Source organism: Carassius carassius, chromosome 34 (assembly GCF_963082965.1).
Source record: "Carassius carassius chromosome 34, fCarCar2.1, whole genome shotgun sequence".
NCBI classification, from domain to species: domain Eukaryota; kingdom Metazoa; phylum Chordata; class Actinopteri; order Cypriniformes; family Cyprinidae; genus Carassius; species Carassius carassius.
Genome location: NC_081788.1, coordinates 13,390,118 through 13,415,047, shown reverse-complemented (window position 1 = coordinate 13,415,047; position 24,930 = coordinate 13,390,118). Strand labels below are relative to the sequence as shown.

Below are 24,930 nucleotides of genomic sequence, written 5' to 3'. Positions count from 1 at the left end.
AAAGACATAATAATAACCACAACTCAGATAGTACACCTAAAAGCAGCCGCACCGCCTTAACGCAATACATTAATAATTACAATAATGCTAATTTTACTAAAATCAGCAGCCAGGAAAAAAATAAGATCTGGGTCACATGGGGGGGTGGTAGATGTGCACATGCTAGCACTGCATAATTGTGGAATAATAAAGAGATTAAGGGTTGTTTCTTAATAGCCCTATAAATTACAGTGGCCTGTCGCCGTGGCGATCTCTCCTGCCGTATTCCGGATCTAGCTGGACTGGAGGACCAGAGAGCCTCAGCCCCTTAATGATGCTTTATTTAATTTCCACCTCTCTGCTTCCATTTTAATATCTCCAGCAGCCCGAGCCACACTACGCTACAGTGGCTGAATTTACATGACATCAGATCATTTCTACCCCCACCTTGCCTATGCGCTTCTAAATCTTTAATATCTAGGCAATTAAAATTAATGACCATTCAGCTGAAGCCACCACCGTTGGCAGGCTTTTGCCTTAACATCAATTGTTTGATGGGTTTACCTAGAGGTTAAACTAACAAGCAAGGTTTAATTGGAAGCAATGAAAGCACTAGCCATCATCCTTTTTACTTAGCCTGCTTATGTAGCAGTTTAAGGCCATAGAAAAGAGACACACATAGCTAACCTCCCTCTAAAGATCAAATACTTTAAACTTAGCTGTTTCTATCCCTAATGTTTCATATATTAACGAAACTAAAACTTATTTACAACACATAACTAATTTAAATGATTGTTCTATAGCTGTATGAGTCAATGACAAAAAAAGATGAAAGATAAAGATGATGAAAATAGGAAATCTTAAAGAAAAAAGTATTGAATGCAATAATGATGTAAGGGGTATAACCATCATAAGTGTTCACAAACATTATTTGATTAGGTTTAAAGTAAAACTTTCTTTTAAGCAAATATCACAAATGCTTGAATACTATACAATTCTAATAAGTATTCTGGGGTTTACACCTGTACTAACCTTGCTATTACAAATACACACACATATACATATATATATATATATTAGGGTTTTCTAAACTGATCTTCAATATTAGGGTATATGGCCCCATTCTGTGATATATTTCATGTTTTATAATTTTGTTGTACTGTCATATGACAAACTAAATGACTTCCTGCATGTTGGTTACACCCCACATCAATTTAAGTTGACAAATATTTTTTAATACTAATATTTTAAAACAAATCTACCTCATACACTTGGGTTTTAGATTTATGCGAGAACAGACTAGAGACCCAGTAGACTTCTATGCTGGAACCCAATACCTGGTTTGTTTGCTTTAAACCAATGGAGAGGAACTTCTGTGTGGGTTTAGTTAATAATTCACCACTACTCCCTCCCCAAGCTTGGGTCAATACACTGCTAGTGTCACTGAAATGGGATGGATGATCTTACCCAGGTCTCAATACCTCCTGATTTATACTGCTTCTCTTGCTGCGAGTAGAGCTTAAATGAAGCCTCAGACTTCTGGCTTCATCACACACACAATCGCGCTCATGGGCGGTTGCAGTGGCCAGGGCTGCTGATATTATCAATAATGAAGCGGTCTGCATTAATAGTTAACACATTAACCTGAGGAGGAGCTCTGCTACATGTATAATGAGCTGAAATATTGATAAGTGTCGCTCGTTTGAACCGCAGGAAGAGTGAAGCAAAAGAACTGCATTCTACAGGGTGATGGACACCACACTTTGTGCCCACTCATTTGAAGGGTGCGCAATAACCCCTCTAGAATGCTTAAAATCATAGTGGCTATGAAAACACTCCCCCCCAAAAGCATCATGTGACCTTGTGTGCTGCATTTAGAAGCCAAAGCATCACACATGCACAGAGATTGTGCTCAGATAATGAGGTTGATTCGTGAAGTGGTGCTTGATAAAGGCGACCAAATTTCATCAACAATACCATCAACACCACACATCACTTCTAATCAGCACATGTCTCAGATACAGGAAAAATGACAATGCAGAAAATCACTGGGATCTACATGTGCTAGAAACCGTTACAATAGTGAAAAAAAACAAAAAAAAACACAACAAAAAAACCACACAAATGGATACCATATAAATAAATAAAACTGGTAAAAATGAATATTTACCATTTTATTTTTAATATTAATATAAAAACACTGCCAAACTGAATCTATTTTTAACCCCATTGCAACCAATTCCTTACAAAACAAAACATTGCAACATACAAATTAATTTAATGAAAGATATTGCCAAATAAAAAAATATTTTTTGAACATACAGAACACACTGATAACATACAATGTGGGGTAAATATCTATCACCGGCATGTCAAAATGTGTAATGACAAGACACAATCAAAAGGGACACATACTTTTAGCGGTTTGACAATTGAGTTAAATTCTCTAGGAAAAAGTGGAGGGGGTGTATATATGTATATTACAGCAGAAGTCTTACAACATAAATACTGTCTGATACTTGGTTTGATTACTAAGCACTCTAAATATATCATTCCCATTTGACACTTGATTAAGTGTGCAGATTTGTAGTCAGTAAGTGCAGGAAAGGTAGACTTTTGGGGAACAGAGTGTTGAGTAATGTCTTAACATGTTCTAAGGTACAAGTGACACACACAAACTGGTGACAGAATAAAGGAAAAGCAACAAAGAAAAACAAATGGCACAAGAAATGTGGAGCAGGAGAAGTCATGACATACCTGTGCCACAGTGATGGTGGTTCCCACCCCCTGAAGGCAAAAAAGAATGGCTTTTACAGGATCTGACTCTGAACAACCCCCCATAAGCCCCTCCCCACAGAGAAAACACATTTATTACATCACAGAGTATGCAGATATGCTCGAAGACCAATAGGTTAACAGTACACATTTTCCTTAACAACCTCTGTGACCACTTGAAAACGAAAAGGAAAGAAAAGTTTTGTCTGTGGGGAGATGGGTGTGGGTGGGTATACTTGCCTTCAGGTGGATTCTGAATTTAGTTATTAGAGTGGGAAAACACTGTGATACTTTTAAATTCCTTGGGATAATGGATCATACTGTTTGACTAAAATAAAGTCCCTCTTCTTTCTCACCGACACAGATACACTCAACATGCGAGAACACATTTACTCTAAAACACAATGACTGACACAGATCACCACAAACTGTGGCATCCATCCACAACAGGGTACACTCTGTCTTCAGGCCCTGCTTGAGACTCAGCTCAGTGGAAGTATCAGACTGATGTGTTAGAGCAAACAGGTATGCATGCTAGACAGTGACGAGAGGAAAGAAGAGGACAATGAGAGACAGTGCACTGGAGAGTCTTTCTGGTGTGTTCAAGCTTGGCCCTGTCCCAAATGGCACCCTTAGCACTCGCAATTCCTTCAGAGTCTATACTTTGCCACATGGACTACTGGGTAACATTCGAGGATGCATAGCGGTTTCAAATGGGGTGCTTGGGAAGGTTTGGAACCCTAAAATGACAAGCTAAACATCATACAAGATAAGTTCATGTCCACCTCAAGTCCATTAGATGCACCATTTGAGACAGGGCCTTTGTGTGACATATCACAGCCAATTAGACACTGTTAGCCTAGATTATAGTACCCTGCTGAAAAAATAGCCTAAACCAGTCTAAGATGGTTTGATGGTCTTAAAGCCTGTCAGGTTTGTTTGTTGTCTGGTTTTAGAGGGTTTTTGAGCGTTTTAAGCTGATCAGGCTAGGGGACCAACTGGCCAACCACCTAAACCAGCTAGACTAGGGGTCTTCAAACTCTGCTTCTGGCAACCCCTGTCCTGCAGAGTTTAGCTCCAACCTTATTCAAACAGACCCAAACCATTTAATCAAGGTCTTAAGGATCATTTGAAAATTTGAGGCATGTGTGTTGGAGCCGGTTGGAAATAAACTCTGAAGGACAGTGTGAGTCCAGGAGCATGGTTGAAGATCCCAGAGTTAGTCCAGCTGAAATTAGACTAGCTTTAACCATTTTAAATGGGACAGAGCAGGGATGGCATTGGATTTACCTAATTAAACCCTGGCCAGACTTTGACCTGTTGTCGGTCATTCTTTCCAGACTATTCAACAAACGGGATGTGTGGAACATGGATGGGTGGTGTGGTCTCACCTGGGATACTGTTATGCTGCACTTCTTAGCCAGCTCCTCTTTGGCCTCTTCACTGGGGTAAGGGTTACTAAGATGTGAGTAAAAATACTCGTTCAGGATCTCGGTTGCCTGCTTGCTGAAATTCCGCCGTTTCCGTCTGCCGTCGGACAAGCAGGGAAAAAACAAGAGAAGGAAGGCAATTAGAGAAACTCAAATAAAACCATGTGTGATGGCCAAACTCGTAATGAAGCTGCTGGCAAGAAATGAAGTCGGGAAGGCTATTATCAGAATACATATGTAGACACACAAATGGGTGATGTTACGTTATCGGCTAAGCTCTAAGTGAAGCGTGAACTGTTCAGTGTTTAGAGCTGCGAGCTTTCCCTCTCTCTTTCTCCCTCTATTGCGCTTTCATTCACTCTGATGGGGCGTTTAGTGGTGCTCAAGCATTCCCAGTCAGAGCTGTATCTTGGGACATTAGGGAAATCAGTCCATGGCCAGCTGAACACTGTTCCTCAAGTACTGGGGCAGGGCCTGATGGAGTTGCACTTACGGCCACTCACTGCTGCCCACCCAGCCACGGTTAAGCACTGGCTTCTTTCTCTCGCCTTGTTTAATGCCTTTCACACGAGTGGCAGCCAAACGATTGTGCTTCCGCTCCACTTGAGTGTTCTCCTCAATACCTCATCTGCTCTTTTCTCATGTTCACTGCATCATTTCTCTCCCCTCTACACCTCTCCAAATCTCCTCTTCCAATTGTTTGTAATTACAGTAATCTGGGCCACCTGCTGATGACCTCCTACCCACCAAACGCAATTGACTTCATTTCCACTCTATAAAACTCTTAACTGCTTTCAGGTGCTTAGTATGACTGTGTTCTGTGGATTGCCTCTAGGCTCTAAAACTCTAGTCTTGGCAACACATCTTAACCACTAATGGCTGAATAATAATGAATGCATTATTATGGTCAACTAATAACAGGTGCCATGCATTCAGTGGCTAAGCTTAAATCCTGACTCTGTAGACTAAAGGTCAAATGAACGTGAAAATGTAGCTAAAACGGGTCCCAATTCAAGTAACAATGGCACCAAAAAGTATTTGAACACACTTAAAATCATCTGAACTCCACTGTATAGATAAAATATCAAACCAAGTGGCTTCTGCAGACAAATGAGGCTTTGATATTTTTTCAAGACTAACTTCACTTTACTAAGCCATTACTGTAAAACAAACTTTAGTAGAATAATGACTATTTTGTCCTCGTTTTAAAAAAGATGTGTACAGCAAACATGGCAAATGTATGTGACCAACTTGAACACTAGAGAAATATGTTTGGGGAACTTTATCACCCTCACACGAAACATCCCATTGAGCAGAGTCCTATTATAAATAGACTTGATCCATAAATGGTAAATGTGACCACATCTTTTGGAACCAATATATTTTATGGTTAACTTGATATCATATTCTGTAATCATTACTTTCTTGCATATAGCAGACTATGAATTATTTCAAATACAATTGATACAACTCATTTAGACATACTGTAATTTATATGGACAGATCTCACACTGATACTAACCTGGCATCGAGGAAGCGGGACCTCAAGATCATGACTGCTTCACAGGTGCTCTGTTTAAGCTGCATTTGGATGGAGCTGAATTTGCGATGGATGATGTTGACCATGCGCTCGATCTCTTTCGGCGAGATAGGCCGTGTGCGAGACTGCTCCCTCAACAGATTCATAACGTGGGTAGTGAACTCGTTACATGCCTGTGGAGAAAGAAAATTTTGAGCTGAGGACACAGCTTGTATTCTGAGTGAGAATGTAGGTGTGAAAGTGCATTACGCAAAACTAAATTACTTCTACTACTAAAGTAAGTCTTTAGACTTAACAGCTACATGTAATAAATAATTTCTATATATACGATTCCGGCATCGCATCCTCACTTAAACTCCAAAACCATTCTAGAGATTGACCCTCTTTTTATATACTCTCGGCACAGTGACAGAAATGCCCTTTGACGTTATTCTGCAGAAGAAGCACATCAGTTCAACTGCATTCGTTTGAAGCTCTCCGGAGCAGCAATCAGCAATTTTTGAAGCAAGTTCAAAGCCCCACTCTTGAAAGCATGGGAAAAACACTATCCACACTGTTTGTAGTGCTGCGCAAGACTTGAACGACTAAATAGATGAAGTCATCTATGAATGCAAATGCCGATTTGCAATTTGGCACCTGCCCAGAGCCCAAAGAATTAAACAGCTTTTCGTTAAAGCAGAGGTTCATGCATGATTAATTAGAATAACTAATTTAGGTAGTGCATACTTTAGCTCATTACTCGGAGTAAAATGTTAAGTATTTACATTTAGATAATTAAAAGGGGAACACCCTTAAGAAGGATGCATTTACCCTGGGTTGAGCCACCTTTTCCACATGCTCCCTTTTTAAACGCTTGCAAGTTAATCAGACTAATTTAGCCCAATGGCTGGCTAAGCCATTAGCTAAACAACTTCCATATCATATTAGAAGGATTGTTATTTACAAATAAAAGTGTTCTTCCGACCATTCTTCATTGTTCATGGTGTATGTACAGCATAAACAGTAGGGGGTCAATGACAAATAAGAGGAAACAAGAGGAAAAACCTCATAAAATCTAGTTTAAAACACAAGTTGTGTACATGTATTCATGTTGGTTTCTGTCACACTGTGTAACCGTCAAGAAAAAATGAATACATGAATGTACAGATCTCATAAAAAAAATTCATGATGTCACTGACCCAGGGGCAAATAGTTAGCATCTATTACTTATTATTGTTTAAGGCATCTCCTCAAAACACCAAGCACTTTAACTGTACAGCATATAAAAAAAATAAAATAATAATAAATAAATAATAATAATAAATGAAAGGCCCTGGTTCAACTCGTCCTTGATTATGCGGAAAATAACTAAAGCGCTGAATCAAAAATTAATGTCAGCTCCATTAAAGAATCAATAAATGACCTCAATGAAGTAGCAAGTCCGAAATATAGCCACACATCAAATGCACTGTGCAATCAGAAGCTGCTCTCCACACTGTAACTAAAAGCGTCTGCTCAAAATTTATAAGAGGACGTCTAGACTACCGCAGTTCAGGGGTCAGGTAAGTCGAAGATGTCCTTATGCCTGAATACCACAATAAATCAAATTTGCTCTCAGTCGTAATCATGATAGACAGGACTATAAAACGCAAAATGCTTGCTCAGGTTTAGACCTGTGACACCTTCAGGTGAAGGCCTCCAGGTCTCCTTTAAACCTATCATAAGGCATTAGTGAAAAACATCTATTCAGACAGAACAGCAAGCTGGAATGATTCACACTCATAGGACCAATGCAAATATGTGAATGCAGATACAAAGTTCTTTTGTAGTCTTCTTTGCTCTGTACAGTACAATGTTTTTGGGCTTCATAAAATAACTAGATATGCAATTTTAGTGATTACAAAGTTGGAAAAGGATTTGGTGCAACATAAATATAATGCTACATAATTTGAATTTGTCATTAAAATCAACTTGAGTGTTCTTGTCCAAATCAACACAAACACAAACGCTTCCTGTACTGTAGTGTAAACTGTCATTCACCTGCTCATATTTCTCCAGCTCTGTATGGTATATCTGTCTGATCTGGGAGAGTTTGGCTCTGTAGTCAGAGTGCTCGATGGAGTTGTCAGTGGGACTGCCGGCTGCTGCCGCTGCCGCCGCCGCTGCCGCCGATCCTCCGCCCTTCTCCGGTCCTGACACTCCCTCTGCCAGAAGCATGTTGTCAAGACGCATCAGCTGTGGATCAGGTGGGTCCTCCTCCTGAGCCCCGCGGATACTTAGACCTGATAAACAACAAGAAGCGATTGGTCAGTGACATGACAAGGCTTTTTATATTCTTAAACAGTTTTGAATCAACTTATTGTAAAAGACATATGACTCTTTTGAACTGTGAAACACAAAAAACGATATTTTGAAGAATGTTTCAACTCTTTTAAAGTCATTTAAAGTCACCTGGTCCCAACGAGAAAAAAAAAATGAACCCTAATATACTTTATATTTTCTAAATATACTGTTTTGTTTAACTGAAGTATAAAAGCCATACAGGTCTGAAACTAGTAAATGATGACAAACTCTTTTTTTTCTTTTTGTCCAAACTATCCCCTTAAGTACACTGTACTAAACTTTATTAACTCTACATTTTCATAAAGAAATGCAATGAATACTACACTGTGTCGAAACCAGACATAATGGAACAAGTTTCCAGCAAGTTATTGGTGTTTAAAAAAAAAAAAAAAAAAAAAAACATACTGCCTCACTTGAGCAAATCTGCTGCCCTCATGAGCCATGAACGATGAAAGAGTGACTTCATTATTGACGAATGATTGAATTTCATATAGGCGTTAATCATAGGCACACTATAACACGGGTAGTGAGCTCTGCAATCAAGCCTCTGTCTGGCAGCAAATGCCACTATCTGTCAAAACAGGCGAAAATAACTCCAGATTGTATTAGAGTAAAAATATGTCGTCCACTCCGGCCCATCTCTCTACTTGAGTTAAAGTGAGATGGATCAGGGCGCTGGCGGTACTGAGAGAGTGCTGAAAAGGCCCGTAGGTATGAATTTGTTGCAGTGCTGCCTTCTCAAATTTTCACAGCACACTGCACACACGGTGTGTGTACTCACAGCCATACATGACAGGGACACTCACCGACTGACACACATTCAACAGTGTGATGGCACCTCTCCATGCTGAGGCGATGCTAAACAGAAAGGCGCATATGTACACGTGTCTGAATGCGCTCGCCTGCTGTTCCAAATCCACGAGTACAGGGTAATAATGAACAGAAAGTGTTCTCACAAGTGTGGTTATGTTTTGTTGTCAACAAACTGTTTTATTATACAATCCAGTTCTGCTCTCTGCAGAGGCAAGGCTGCTTGAAATGTATGTAAATTTGCATAGCAATCGATATGAGGGTGAAAGATAGCTCATTGTGGTTGCCTGAAATTCATAATGAACCTTGGAGCAGTAAAGAGCCATTAAGATTGATTACAAACTTCCCCATCATGCTTGCCTCTCTCTGTTTCTCTCACTCTGTGTGTCTGTATAATGAATTCCATTCATATAGAAGAATAATGAAGCAGAAAAAGTTATTTTATGAAAGATTTTAATCAAATTTTAATCTTAAGGTTTTGTAATGGTGCTCCTCTAAGAACTCTAAGCACTTTGTCTTTGGCCTTCTGTGATTGTTATTGGGACACATCCTGATTTCTACTTTCCTAGTAGTAGTAATTGTCGCTTACCATGAGGAACACTTTTTTTTTTGGTATCTAGAGCTGCCCGGTTCACAGTTCTCTTCCATTTTGTTTTACCCTTTCATACAGACTTTTGGGCAATCAAAATGTCCACTGGATACACTTTAGACTAAACAATATTTTAGTGAATCCCAATTAACTCTCACTCAACACATCGCTTTAAAAGCTTTAACAGCCAGACGTAGAATAAAAAAAAATAATAATAAATAAATAAAAAAAAGAATGCAGCCTTAAAATAGCTGAAATTAACATGCTATTATTCAGTTATATCAGGGGGTGAGAAATCATCATGAATGCAGGAGGAAATGTCTAGGACTAAGACGAGTGTGTATATGCTGTGGTTGGTCTGGGTATTTTGGACGGTTTAACTAGTGGGTGATTTGGGGGTTCTGAGAGTTTCTGAGAGCTTCGTTACAGGCTTCATTAAGATACTGTGAGATGCTGAATCCTAAATGAGGAGATTACTGACTATTATTGCACTGTTGAAGGCTTGCAAGCAGCTAAGCTTCTCTGTGTGTTTGACAGAGACACAAAGACACACACACACAAGAGCACAGGTATGCTTGATGGGCAAACAGTTCAAAGAAATGTATTTTACATTTGAGTAGTTTAACACACACACACACACACACACACACACACACACACACACACACACACACACACACATATATATATAATTTTATTAAACAAAAATATGTACATAAATACAGACTATTTGGGTTTGGCAATAAGTCTCTTATGATCACCAAGACTGCATTTGTTTGATAAAAAATCCAGTAAAAACTAAAATATTATTCTTACAATTCAAAATAACTTATGTTTTTATACATTTTGCTTAAATTGTAATTTATTCCTGTGATGCAAAGCATAATTTTCATCAATTGTTACTCCTGTTTTCAGTGTCAAATGATCCTTCAGAAACCCTTCTAATATGTTGATTTGATGTTCAAGAAACATTTTCTATTATTATTAATGTTGAAAACAGTTGTTGACTACCTAGTTTATTTACTATATGTGGTTCAAATCAATAGCACAAACATAATACAAGTTTGAATACATATACTCCCTAAATGGTCATACACTTCCAATTATCGTGTACATTACAAGATAAACAAATATTTACACGTTAATTATGGTTTTGCAAACAGACTTCAAGATTTGGTCCCATAGAGCACAACCACAAAAAACTAAACAAAAAAAAGCCTACAATCCATCAACGCCCGGGGACAGAGTACAAACAAACCCCACTGAACACAGACACTCTAGCTAACCCACTTTAGTAAATAAACAAAGACAAGACACTGTCAACATGAAGAGACCATTTACTCGGCTAACACAACAAATTTAAACAGCAGCACCTTCAGCCCATCCTGGCGATCGTGGTCGCTGCCTGGCCCGTGCTGTATTGATCAGGTGTTAGAACATGTATGTGCTGTTGATATTAGGCCATGGGTGTAATGGTGTGAGAGGCCGAGGATGAATGAGGTCATTTGTGTGAGATGCTCAGCTGGCTGTGCTGGACAATGCAGTGTCAGCGCGCAGAGCCAAGGCCACACCAGGGACAATATGAGTCCAAGAGCAGTTACTCAACTACACATACACACAACCAACCAATCGCCAAGACATCAAGTTCATCCACTGTAGTTTTATATAGTTTTTATTATATTCTATTATTATTTTGAATTAGTTTTTATTTCCATAATTTCGTTTTTATTATCTTTTTATTTAAATGTTAGTAATTTTGCTTTGTTTTTTTGTTATTGTGCTCTGTTTTTATAGTTTATATTAATTGTATTTTATCTATATGTTTTATCTATATCTTTTTTATATTTAATTTATTTATTTATTTCAATTGTAGTTTCAGTTTAGTAAAGCAACATGAAAATAAATGAAAATGAGAAATGTTTCAAATAAGCTTTTTATATTTTATTTCAGTGTTTTTTTTTTTGTAACATTTATTCATGGTTTTATTTTTAGTTCTATTTAACTATTATGACCCTGATTTGATGTGTTCATCGTTTTCATGTGGATTAGCCAGAATGTTCCCTGTCGCATGTTAGAATGACATTTAGCAGATGTTGTCTGTGGTTTTAGATGTTTATCAGAGGTTTGTACACAACTATGGCTTAAAAAAAAAGAGTGTGATACTTTCCAGATGATGCGATGATTTGCATGCTCACTAGGTAGCATATGCAAGTATGACTATGTTTGGGTTTGCGTTTGATTTGTGTTAAGTTAGAGGAGGTAAAGGCTTAGATTTTGAGGTTGGTTTATTTCTTCACGTTTCTGCCAGGTATAGTAAATAGACCACAACTGACACATTTCCATACCAGCCTCAGTTGTCACTACCATTCCGCTCAGTTGCTCCTGAAGGACCAGAACAGGAAATGCAGCTGAGGGAATGTTCAGTGCTTTTCACTTAAACAGACATAAATCAGCACTTTCATTCAAACCAAATAATCTGAGGCCATAAAGAGCTGTTCATCTCACACTGTATATTACCGCCAAGTTCCTGCAAGCAATAACAAGGCCGTTCGCAAGCAAAGCGAAAAACAGAAAGGGACGTGAGGATGTGACATGTAATGCAGTTAGAAGGTCCTGTCGCCCACACTGGCCCTGACACTTTTATCATACGTGTCCATTTCTATTTGGGAAATGGCGGGGATAAAAATGATTACTCGGCTGTGCAGAGAGCGCGTCGGGCCCCTCCAGGCTGCAGACATGGTGTATTGGTGCCACGGCAGCCCAGGAGAGCCATCCATAATGGACACGTTTGTAGACACGGACCCCCTCTTTTCTTCCACCTCCACCTGCTGCAAGAGCTTCAAGCTAACAGTGCTGTGGTTTATGGGCCACTTTCTTTTAACAACATAAATAAGAGTCTAGTCATTTCCTGTTGAATATTTATCCCATTCCCTCCCAAAAGTCTTTTGGGGTTCTCAAGTCCTTTCTCTTTAAGCTGTTATATGTACATAGTCTTTGTGTTACAACAATCCTCATATCATAGTGAAAAAAGTGTTAAAAGGGAAACCTTTTGGAAATTATTTCAAGATCTTGTGACTGTTGTGAAGGTCAATACATGTAAAAAAAAATGTCCCATCTCATTAATAATATTTATGAATTTATAATTCATTATATATAATTGTGTGTGTGTGTGTGTGTGTGTGTGTGTGTGTGTGTGTGTGTGTGTGTGTGTGTTTTAAAAATACTTTAAAATACTTATAAAAAAATATTACATGACAAAAAAATTAAAAACCTTTAAAAAATAAAACTGATTAAGATTGGCACTTGCATGTTCAAAGTAGATAGTAGTCCTTACTTGGTGATATAACATGCTGTTTTAAAAAAAAATTACACTTAAAATATTTTAAATCATTGCAATAATATTATAAGGAAACAAACCTTTTGTTGAAAATGGTATAAAAGTTTTCCAAACCATATGAAACCAAGATGAATACAAAAAGTGTATTCAAACAACTCTGAGTATATATTGTAAACAAGAATTGTATAAGAATTGCTCCTTTGCTTTACACACATATAATTTCACCAGATTTTCCTTCCTTTCAGTCTGAAATATTCTCCCTTCAATATTCGCTTCTCTTAATCTTTATTCTTATCCGTTTTATTATGGCTCACGGAGGATCCAGACAAATAAGAAACAACCAAATCTCTTCAGTATTATCACTCCAAACTATACCCCAATATGTTTGAAATGAATTAGTGCTATCACATCCACACAGCGGGTTATTTCATCCCGAGGCCTGCGGTTTCCTTTAAGCTAAGCAGCTAATAACATTTTTAGGATGAGAAATGTAAACATCGTGCCGTGATCCTGGTAAAATAGGCTTTGAGGCGATTAGATCCTTCACTGGCAGTAAAGCTACAAATACGCAGCTGAGAATTTCCACTGCTTTAGTCACAGTTATCTGCACTGGATTTACCTAATACCTCACTCTCTCAGCATAATCTTGACGGCATGTCTAAACACCATGCACCTTTATCCAAACCCTTTACCTTCGAACTGACGCAACAATCCCAGGTAGTAGTACGAAACATAAATTTTCTGCCTTTAAACTTTTTTTTTTTTTTTTATCTGATGAAAGTTCCTTAAGACTTAAACCCGAGCCAATGCGACAGAAAAAGCTCTGTTCTGAGCAGCTGGGTCTGATGCAACGTTGCGAGTATCATAGTAAATGGACAATAGGGGGTTGGGAGCTCGTTTGAAGAATGGAGGCGAGGCTTCAACTTCACAAGTACCCTAAAAATACACAGTACGGCGAAGAACCAGCCCCAATTAAACGCTGTGCTTTAGGCCTGTCACTCGATTTCATCAGCTCAAACGAACAACACCATGAAGGGGGAACTGTTGCTAGTGTGTTACGACTGCTTAAATAAAAACTGCGAACAAAAGATTGCTGAACACACTTAGGCCTGTAAGCAGCACATATTTTCAGAAGCGTACATTAGGTCCAACACAAATGAAGCAAACAGGCCTTATACTTAAACACATCAGACAGACACAATATTATGGTTTTAGAGAAGTATTTAACAACCGTGTGCCGTCACAACAATTATAGTGAATTTACACCTGCTCTCTCTGTCTCTTTCCTTCTATCTGTCCCTTAGGCACTGGGTATGCCCTTACAATTGCCCTCTGACCTCTACCTTGTTTACTCCCATCACATTAGAGTAGCCATGAGAGCCATAAAGACTCATCCCCGCTGAGTTAATGTGCAGTACTGAAGCGTGCCAAGCTCTTAACACACTTGAGCACCACTGAGAGTCGTGTTTTTTTTTTTTTTTTTTTTTTTTAAGTACGGTCAGCAACTCGGTGAGGATGTGTGTTTGTTAATACTTACACAAACAGCTTTGCTTTAAATCAATGTAACTGAAATAAAGTTTCAATATAAAATAATAAAAACATAAGAACTATTATTTTTATTTTATTTTTGTAATTAATGGCTAAACATATGCACTTATAATGAAATAAAAAAATCTAATTGTGTACATTTGGTCAATCAAAATAAATGCAGTTAATTAAAAAGTTTCTATTTTCTAGTCTTCTAGTCAAATTACTGTTTTATGGAGTATGTTTTTTCACCCTTACTATGAATTATTGTATACTGGTTGATCATTTTATTGATAATAAATATATCCAATATCCAATATCCAGTCACTAAGTTGTTTTAATGCTTTTGAAGTCTCTTATGCTCATTTATTTCACAATGAATACAAAAAAGTGTATATTAGATAATATTTGTAACAATTAATTCCTGTGATTTCAAAGCTACATTTTTTAAGAAGCCATACTTCAGTGTCACATGATCCTACAATCTAATATGCTGATTCAGTGATCAAGAAACATTTTGTATTATTATAAAAGTTGAAAACAGTTGTGCTGCATAATATGTTTGTGGTAACTGCAATACTTATTAAACATTTTAATAAAACATGTAAAATAACAATTTAATTTAAATAGATTTTTTTGTAACGTTATACATGTCTTTTTTAATTATTGCTCAATAAAAATATTAATGTCCCCAAACTTTTGAACAGTGGTGTAAGTTTAAAAGATCATATTTCTGGTTTATATAGATAAAAATAGTACTTGCTAAGTTGTGCGGGGAAGGTTGGGAAACACTATTCCAGACAACTAAATTGTTTGTTTTCAGTTCATCCATTTAACGGACGGCTTGAAATCCGACTGTGATGTGCTGACAGCAGAAATACTTCTCCGTGTTTGTTCATAACAGGAAGAGCATCTGATTTTGTGAAGCATCATGAGGAGACAGGAAAGAAATACATTTGTTGTGATTCAGTTATCCCCCGCATGCGAGCACTGTCTTACAGTGCTTTTTCTCGAGTGCTCTCTTTCACGCATCCACGGTCCGTGAGTTCAGTTCAATACACCTCCGACTGACCCCATACCCACTCATCCCTTCTCTTTCTGTTCAATGATTTGCTCTGAAGCAGACCGCTGCCTATCGACACCTCGGAACGTCTAATTGCATCGACCAGCGCAGGTCTCCCAAAGCTAACTAATCGAAAGAGAATTTATTTCCTGTCAATATCTAGAAAGGTCATCTCTCTCAGAGCAGCTCAGTGCTCGGTCGTTCATGACCATGAAAAGTGTGTATGTGGGGCCGGTTTAGCAGACAAATTGACCACACAAGGAAAATGGCTTAATAAACACACTAAATAATGTGTTAAGTAACATCTAAAAGGGTTGTGCAATGTTTATGAAATCAAAAACATCATTAGCTCAGTATAAAAACAATAGAAGTCAATAGAAAGTGTGTATGTAAATGTGGTCCAAACCGAAGTATACAAAACCAGCTACCTCTCAGTCACGTCTGGTGGGAAAAACCTTAAGAGCAGAGTGGATCAGATCACTTCTGAAAATCTTTTGAAACAAATTCAAGCATGTTAATGTGTCTTCAAGTGTCTTGTTCTGTGTGTATGTGTGTGTCCATACATGAGTCTTGGCCTACATCCACATGGCAAAGAGAACGCTGAGGGGAAAGCGCCTCCGGGCTCTCTCTCACTCTCACATGTAGGGTAATTAACATGCCATTAACACATTAATACACATTAGCTATTCCCAATCTTAATGACAGACTAATTACCATACCTGAGACTGCACTGGGGAGGCCAGCGCACTGCTCCCTCCCACCAAATCGACTCAGCCAGCTCAAATCAGTGCCCCAGTCACAAGCTAAAGGCTCTCTATTTCCCCACAGTCGGGGACCACTTTACCGCGAGACCACCGCATACTGCCTGTCCAGCCTGTCAACTTTGACTTTGCCTGTCGACTTAACATGTTGGACATTTTCTAAATGTGAGTTAGAGTGACACAAGTTTCTCATAGCAAGACTATTGGGATAAAGTCTGAAATGCATTATGCTTATGGAGAGCAACAGTTGGAATTCAGATATAAAAATCCTACAGATTTTCTCTATAGAGACAGATCAGTGTAATTTCAAGATAAAGTCGGCATGAAATACATTTTTTAAAATTTTTATTTTCTATAAGTAAGGTAATAGTCCGAAAAATACGGTACATACACACACCTCAGAGCTGGGACAGGGCATTTAAGTTTAAACATCTGAATTTTAAAAGGCAGTGGAGAAGGAGAGAAAGAAGGAGGGAGAAAGAGAGAGTGAGAGACGTGACTAAAAGTGGCAGCAGTCAAGAGTAGAGGATTTCCTGTCAGTTCAGGTAGCTTGAATGTCCCTAGATGATGATGTGTTTCCTCTCCCCAGGAGAGAGGTTTGTGACAGGGTGAGGGAGAGGAGGAGGGGAGAGAAGACAGGGGTGGCAAAAGATAACCCAAACAAACATCTTGTAGACATTTTGCCAAGCATACCAAAATTAATCACTGTCCTGCTGAGGAGCTGACATTCGTCTGTAGTGACACGCAGCGTGAGAGTCCAGAGGGAGAGGATTGAGAAAGTGCGATAGAGATGGAGAGAAAGAGTGTCTAAACAAGAGGGCCTTTGTCGCTGCTTCTTTGTGTGTGTGTGTGTGTGTGTGTGTGTGTGTGCATGTGTGGGATCCCCTCCTGGACATGGAGTCGGCCTGGGGCCAAAAACCACAATGGTCAGCAAGCAGGCCTGCTTGTGTGTCTATGTGGAGGCCGGCCAAACCAGAGTGCAAGGCCACAGTGACACAGATCAACACACTTCCTCACACAGTGACCTGACGGGACCTATTCAGCATGGGCTCCTGTGCTGGATCTCACGGGGTCACTGGCTCTGGCCAGGCAGAGTTTTATTCAATCATTTGTTTAGGCCATATGTATAATTAGTCACTGGTCAAGATGCTGAAGCCAGCATTTTTTGGTATACATAGTGATGGGCGCAGTCCTAGTTGACCATGTAATAAAGAGCTAGCCTTAATTCATAAATAATAAAAAAGAATAATATATGAATTTCTAATCATTGGTGACATACAATGAATATTTACTTTTATGATTTAGTCAAATCAATCCACAAAGCAATCTATAACCTGTGTAACCTAATGGGAATCTATATAACTTAATCAAAAAACAGCGATACATTGATCTTTATTGATTAGTGATGTCCAGTTCACAAAATAATTGTTTTGAGCCAATTCTTTTTAATAAAACGATTTGCAAAACACACTATATTCTAACCTAATAGCAATCTATATAATGTAGTGTAAAAAGTGTTAAATAGAAGTAGTGATAAGATATAACTAACTGAAAGTATTGATAAGATACTGATTAAGGACATTTGCTGGTTATCTCTTTAATGATTCAGTCCAAACGATTCAGAAAGCACTCTGTAACACATGCAAACTAATGGAAATCTATAAAACTAATCAAAAACAGAGTGATAAATAAAGTATTGATAATGAATCTTTACTGATGATTGGAAATATCTAGTTTACAAATGAACTGTAATTTCAACTGGTTCTTTGTAAAGATTAAGTTAAACAGGATTTCAGAACACTCTATAATCTATATAATGGTAATCTATACAACATAATGGAAAGCAAATTAGTTAAAAAGAAGTATATATATATATATATATATATATATATATATATATATATATATAAGAAACGAATTTCAATATATTGAATTTTTATGTATTTACAAAATGAATTATATTAATTTGAACATACTGCTGAGTAATGATTTGCAATAAAAAGGTTTTAGTATTTGAACCTAAATGAACTAAATCTAAATGAGACATTTTGATATAACAAATCTAACTTCCCAACTCCAGAACTTATTATCAGCATGAAACGGTAATCTCTTAATTCATTCAAATACTAAATATCTTCATATTTCCAGAATTCCTTGAAATGTGTATATGTGCTTTGAGCACTGTTATTTTCAGTATTGTACATTTCCAATTTGACTCTCTCAATTTCTAGCCTGCTTTGGGTTGTCATATTTCATGTTAATATCTGCTTTGGTTATTTGTTCTTGTCTTATTAAGCTCCTGGCCTTCATTTGTGGCCAAGGTAGTGTGCCTCTTAATGTACACCCCCAGCAAATAATGCAAATGTGTCATTGAAAGGCACTTATGAAATACCCACAGGCAACTAATCTATGCAAGCTGCCTCGTCCTTCTCCAGCACTGCCTAATTAGGCAAGGGAGAAGTATGTAAAACCAGGTCATACACACACACACACACACACACACACACACATGCATACACATATAAAAACAGGACACACAAATGGCAGGTTCTGGTGTATTAGTGTCATCATACACACACACACAAGCACGACAGCATGCAGGGCAATAATAAAAAAGCTTTGGGCAGACGTGAATATGCTGTAATATGCAGGCACACTAATCCCAGAATCCTCTCTGCCTGCTTCTTTCATTTCTCTCGCTGTGATATGGGAGCGAGCCGGAGTGTTCCTGCATGTCAGATGCCCACATGTGCGTGCCTTTTTTTTAAAATAATGTGCGTGTATGTGCAAGGGTGTGTTGATAAACAACAAAAGCAGCATAAAACATACAGCTGGGCCGTGATCCAGTGCCAAAGAAATGACTTTTTGCAATGGTGTCCTCTGTGCCAGACTTGACAGTCCATCATTTAAATTTGGCTGCAGTGAATCCACAGCAAAGACTCTGCCGCCTGGAGCGGAGAGAGAAAGAGAGACAGAGGAGAGAAAGAGCTCCCTCTGAAAGGTCTCTTCTTTTTTCTGAGAAAGAACTACACTCCAAATTACAGATTAGCATTGCCTTGTTTTCTGCATCCCGAGGCAGAAACCTGCGGAGCTCCAATCACAGAGGATGCACATTCACCACAGAACTCGCATGCAATTATTTCAGCAATAACACTCTACAAAATCCATTACATAGCGCACAAGCACACAAATCAGGTGTGAAGGAACCAGGAAGATGGTCTAAAGTTCCCTAAAATTCCCGTAAAATCCCTGCTGATGCCTACAGTGGTTTGTTCACCTACACTAGCCCATTAAATGTACCTTAAATGGTCAGTTAACCCAAAATGACTTTTGTCATCATTTACTTAAAAATAAAAAATAATAATTAGCACAAACGTAGCACAATTAGGGTTTATTGATGGATAGTCTCCTATATTGTGAATATAACAGTGTAAATATAGCTGTATTTATATTGTATTTATATTCATATTGTATTTAAATATATATAACACAAAAATAGATATACAGTCTTTTTTTTTCTTCCCTAATTTGGCACATATAGATGATCTGTGAATGTATATATATATATATATATATATATATATATATATATATATATATATATATATATATATATATATATATATGTGTATATACTTATTTATTTATTTTTTAAATGTATTTGTTCACACATCTCTGAATGGGGGTTTAGATTCTGAACTGTGGCATCAGACCTTTAGCTTTTAGACAATATGTTAATATTTTAATCACAACTATACACAACATCAAACCTTTTCATTACTAACTGCACTCCAAAACCGAGAGCTCAGCTTATCATGAAATGTTGAAGAGATAGAGAGGTGGAGAGGGAGATAAAGAGAAAGGTCTTGCTTAGCTAATTACAGCAATTAACAGTTACAGATTTAATTGGAGGGGAAGACATTAGTGGGGATAGCGTTTTGTCGGTTGTGGTCAGGGTGGACCAGTGTCGTGCCAACGTGCCTTTGTCTCGGGGCGAGGAATAGCACTCGTTGACACGACATGCGTCAGGTTGAGATGCCGGGGCTCATCAAGCACGCGCATCCGCCATCGCTAACGAGCTAGAGGGGTTAATGAGAGCATGCAAGCTCTCCACAACAACAGCACCATTAGCCTATCCTGCCAGCAAACAATTCAATCTCAGTGTCTCCTTTCTTCTCAGGACTTGACGCTTTTAGCCACCTCAGTTCAGTGGATTCAGCCTGAACATGAAGCTTTGAGAGCATTTTGTGGGCTGAGGCTGTTATTATTATCCTTTTTTTTATTTTTATGAAACAGATGAGGGGCAACATACACTTCATCTCCATTTTCTAGCCGACTGCAGTGGCGACTGACCTTTTCAGATTGAATTGCCTTATGTTTCTGTTCCACATGTATATCATTTCCACAAAAGATCAGCCAGCCAGTGCAGTTTCAGGTCAAACACAAGGCATTACATGCACAAAAAGCCCACCCCCCTTGCTCGCTCGCATTTTCCCTGCCCCCTGTCCTCTTTCGCTCTCTCAGCTTAAAGAAGCTGGCACTTATACCGTAAAGTGCTCGCTCGATTCGCAGGATCGTCTTTCAAAATGTGTTTGTGAAATCCCACACTCCTTTGAAATGCGAGGGGATTTCTTGGAACATGGTCCATTGAGAGATTCCGAGACATTCTCCCCCCTTTTTTTTCAGCCCTCTAAAGCCCTTTATCTCCTTGTCTCCACTCTCCCGCTCTCGCTCGCTCTCTCTCTGTGATTGTTGTTCACCAGTCTGTGTTGGGCAATTACAGCACAGACTGAAAAATGAGGATCTTCCGCTGCTCTGTCCTTCTTTTTAATAAGCTTTGGTAAAGATGACGTGTTTGAGTTCGATATCCTCGCAGTGGGGCAGTGGAAAGGCTGATTTTAAAATATGAGTAAACAGTGTTTAGGATTTGGGAGAGGAGGGCGGGGAGGGGTTGTCTCCGTCTTGCTTGCTCTTGTTGTTCTCTTTCATTTCTTGTGCGCTCTGTGTGTTTGTGCATATAAACTTGAGGGCTTAGCGCAAGAGAGACTTCCGCAGATGACTTCTGCCTGCTTCTTTTGGAGCTTCACAGCAGTTCACAGATTTGAATATAAATGTGTATTGCAGGGATGTTTTGTTAATATGATAGAAATGTCTTGGTAATGGATTTTAGTTTCATGGAAACAAACATTGAGGCCTGAAAGTTTGCATGAAATAAGGTATACTGTATATCTGTAGTTAATTTTAACTGCTATAATGGAAAGTATCTCCATTACAGTACCATAATTTCCAATTTATAAATAAAGTTCAGTAACTATTAGTATTATACAATTTTATGACATTAATTTAGAATCCACTCGAAATAATTTTATTTTCCTTCTTTTTTAATAACAGAAGTAGTCATTATCTATGTGCCACTATATATATATATATATATATATATATATATATATATATATATATATATATATATATATATATATATATACACATACATACATACATACACCTGACTGTAGTAATTATGGTATTTGCCAAAAGAAGCAAATAGTGGCTATTTTTGTAAGGGTAAGAAAGGTATGGTCAACAAAAAAAAAATCATGAAATTGTGACTTCATACCTCACACAACTGAGAATTTGTCACAAATGCAACTGTATTTTTCATAACTGAGAGCATATATTTCACAATTTGACTTGATTTTCCATTATAAACTTTATCTCATAATTATTATTATTATTATTATTTTTTATTTAATCTCACACATTCTCATGATTTTGGTATATCATATCATGCCATATTCCGAGTGTATACAGGTATGCCACAGGTTCACAGTCTGTGTCTGTCAGTGTCTTTGCTAGTGTATTTCTACATTCCCCCAACTTACAGACAATCTCTCTCTCTCTCTCTCTCTCTCTCTCTCTCTCTGTTTTTTTTTTTTTTTTTTTTTTTTTACAAGAGTACGTAATTTAGAGCAGGAGCAACGTAAATGTCTGAACAACCCTGAGTCTGAGCAGATCGGTGTAAAAGTGCCATGTCTGAGGCCAGTAAAACCAGTCCATAAATACAAGCGGTGCTGAGTGAGAGGAGCGCAGGCTCTATACGAAGGGGCAAACAGAGGTGGGACGCTTCTCTTCAATTTCTGTTCATGCAGATGACAGCCACATAATGGGCCACTCAATCCACCCCAGCTAGCATTTACCCAAAAGCCATATCTGTCAACATTAAATAGACCCGCATTACCCATGTACAGTAAACAAAAACATCTACCTTTGCAAGTGCATTTGCGGCTACTAGGGCAAAAAAACACAGGAGCTAGCAAGTATCACGCTACGGGCAGCAGCTAACACAGCTAGCTGTTTAGTCAGGTTGTGAACTCTCTTTAGCCCTCATTACTGTTGCAGTCAAGAGAGAAAGAGTCCAATCTTTTTGTTTCTCTGTCTCTCTCTTAACGCATGTTTCCTGTTTGCTGTTTAAATGGAGAAGTGATGACACTTTCAGCCATCAAAATGGAAAGCCTAATAGATAAGCAAACACTGCTAAAAACAACTCTCCCCTGCTTAGCAGTTACCTCAGTAATGGGGGTCTGTTTTCCGCCCTCACTTGTTCTCTTTTATTTCCATTGAAAAACCAACAGCATTTAAGCAAAGCAAAGCAAATATTTTAGTGGCCACATCAGGCAATGGAGTTATCTGTTAATTTTTCTTTTTTCTGTCATTTCCCCCCATTTGCCTCACACACTCCTCCAGCTGCCATCTTCATAGGATGCGTTTACAAATGAATGGCTTCTTCCAGAAAATGGGAGATGGCAGGGGCTTTAAATTTGCCTGGATGGTATTTCACACTGGGGCCTCTCGCTCTCTCAGTCTACACATTCTACATATCCGACTGTCTAAAATACTACAAGGCCTGCAGGAATATATAACTCTGATCTCCATTTCTCAACAGGCTGTTGCTTTCTTTGACGTTATGGATTGGGGCTTCATAGCACTCAACATGTACTGTGCAGTCCTTATATTCTCAATGAAGTCTATAAGGGCTAATTGTCGATGCATACTATGCTCCCTCTCTTCCAGAGTACCTTATTAATACTGGCTGTGTATGGACTCAATATTTTACTAGTGGACACACAAAAAACCCTAAGCAATTACAAATCCCATGGAACAAATGAAATGTGTTAAACATGTGGACTTCATAAATCTCTGCTGCCTCTGTGCAGGGTAATAGTGGTGTGTGTGTGTGTGTGTGTGTGTGTGTGTGTGTGTGTGTGTGTGTGTGTGTGCTTTAAAGAACAGTATTTTTCAATGAACATGTGAACACAATCTATTAATGCATAAGGATTGCTAGACAGACAGACAGACAGACAGAGACAGAAAGAAAGATAGATAGATAGATAGATAGATAGATAGATAGATAGATAGATAGATAGATAGATAGATAGATAGATAGATAGATAGATAGATAGATAGATTAGGCCTGATTATTTGCAGCTACTTTTAAATGTAATGTTAATTTAATTTTACTAATAAAATCCATAATTATTCAACTGAGAATACATTTCCAATAATTGATTCAGAAGTATTTGATGTAAACAGGCAATATGTTGCCTGTTTTAATATAGTTAGATATTAAAGATAAAAAGCCCAGAAGAACAACTCCAGGGGACAAACACTGCTCCTTAATGTAAAAGTTAATTTCTGAGACAAAAAAAATGCCTTCATTATTAAACATTATACAGTAGACAAGGGCAAATTCAGCAGTTCTCATTTTTTAATCATTTCTCCTCTATCTGATTCCCTGCACAGCAGCCATTGGGAGGGGCAGAGCTCAATAGCCCTGAGGGGGCACTTTCACCTTCAGCAGTGGATGAAAGGTAGAGAGAGCCTGAAGGTTCTGCCTGCTGCTTTCAGTGCCATGCCCTGCCATGCTGGGCACCAGTCGGCCATAACCAGCCACGCACACCTCCCATGCCAGGGTGAGAGGGTAAGAAGAAATCAGGGGTTAAATCTAGGAAAAGAAGCTACTACCAGAAAGACTAAATAATTATTTGTGAATTAATTAGATTTAAAGGGAAACAAATTTAAATTATGTCATGTACCGTCATAATGTTTCAAACCTGTATGACTTTCGCTCTTCTATAGAACATAAAAAAGAAGATTTTATTGTCCGCAACAAAGCATTTTAGTGACCAGTAAATGTCCATTGTATGATAGAAGTCAAAAACATTTCTCAAAATATCTTCTTTTATGTTCCCCAGAACAAAGACTGTCATACAGGTTTGGAATGACATGAAGGTAAGTAAATTATGTCATAATTTAATTTAATGTTTACATTTTATTCTGTAATGTTAAAAATAATTCAATTATGAAGGTCAAATAAACACTGGGGATGTTGGATGCCATTCTACTCAGCCCCTCAGGATTATGGGTTGAGTATAATCTGTCCTGTTCCCATTCTCTGCAGATGAGATAGAAGGGCATTATGTCTTTCTCGTGGTAGCTAATCTGTGATCAGAAAAGATCAGGGATGCTAAGAAAAGACAGTCACCGATATGAGCTCAGGAGTTTGTCTCATACACATAAAGCTTTTAGTTTTTGCCTCCCGCTCCACATTATCCAAGCAAAACCAAGGTCAATAGCTTAGGCATAGGTTTTAAAAGCACTCACGAAATGTCATTGGTCAAATACGGCACTGCTGAGTGTTGATCTGTGTGTATGTGTGAGTGAGCAGACCCATGAACTCCATTAGTACAGGTTATGGTTTGAAGCCCCTTCCCGCCTCTGGATCCAGGGAACACTATCC

General features: G+C 38.2%; 1 protein-coding gene and 1 long non-coding RNA gene across 6 annotated transcripts in view; both read right to left on the bottom strand.

Moving 5' to 3' along the window:
* Window positions 1-24,930, bottom strand: part of LOC132115158 (uncharacterized) — a 226,837-nt gene that overhangs the window by 91,558 nt on the left and 110,349 nt on the right. The window lies entirely within an intron of this gene.
* The window catches only part of LOC132114430 (pre-B-cell leukemia transcription factor 3-like), an 83,986-nt gene that overhangs the window by 9,001 nt on the left and 50,055 nt on the right, over window positions 1-24,930 (bottom strand). For 3 of the 5 annotated variants that reach the window (XM_059522542.1, XM_059522545.1, XM_059522546.1), the window contains exons 3-5: window positions 7,744-7,985; window positions 5,707-5,897; window positions 4,146-4,281 (exon numbers count right to left, since the gene is read on the bottom strand). In XM_059522542.1, coding sequence (XP_059378525.1) covers window positions 4,146-4,281; window positions 5,707-5,897; window positions 7,744-7,985 — 569 coding nt within the window. Of the gene's footprint in view, window positions 1-2,736; window positions 2,767-4,145; window positions 4,282-5,706; window positions 5,898-7,743; window positions 7,986-24,930 lie in introns of all 5 variants that reach the window. The other 2 variants (XM_059522541.1, XM_059522543.1) reach the window with 1 other exon arrangement.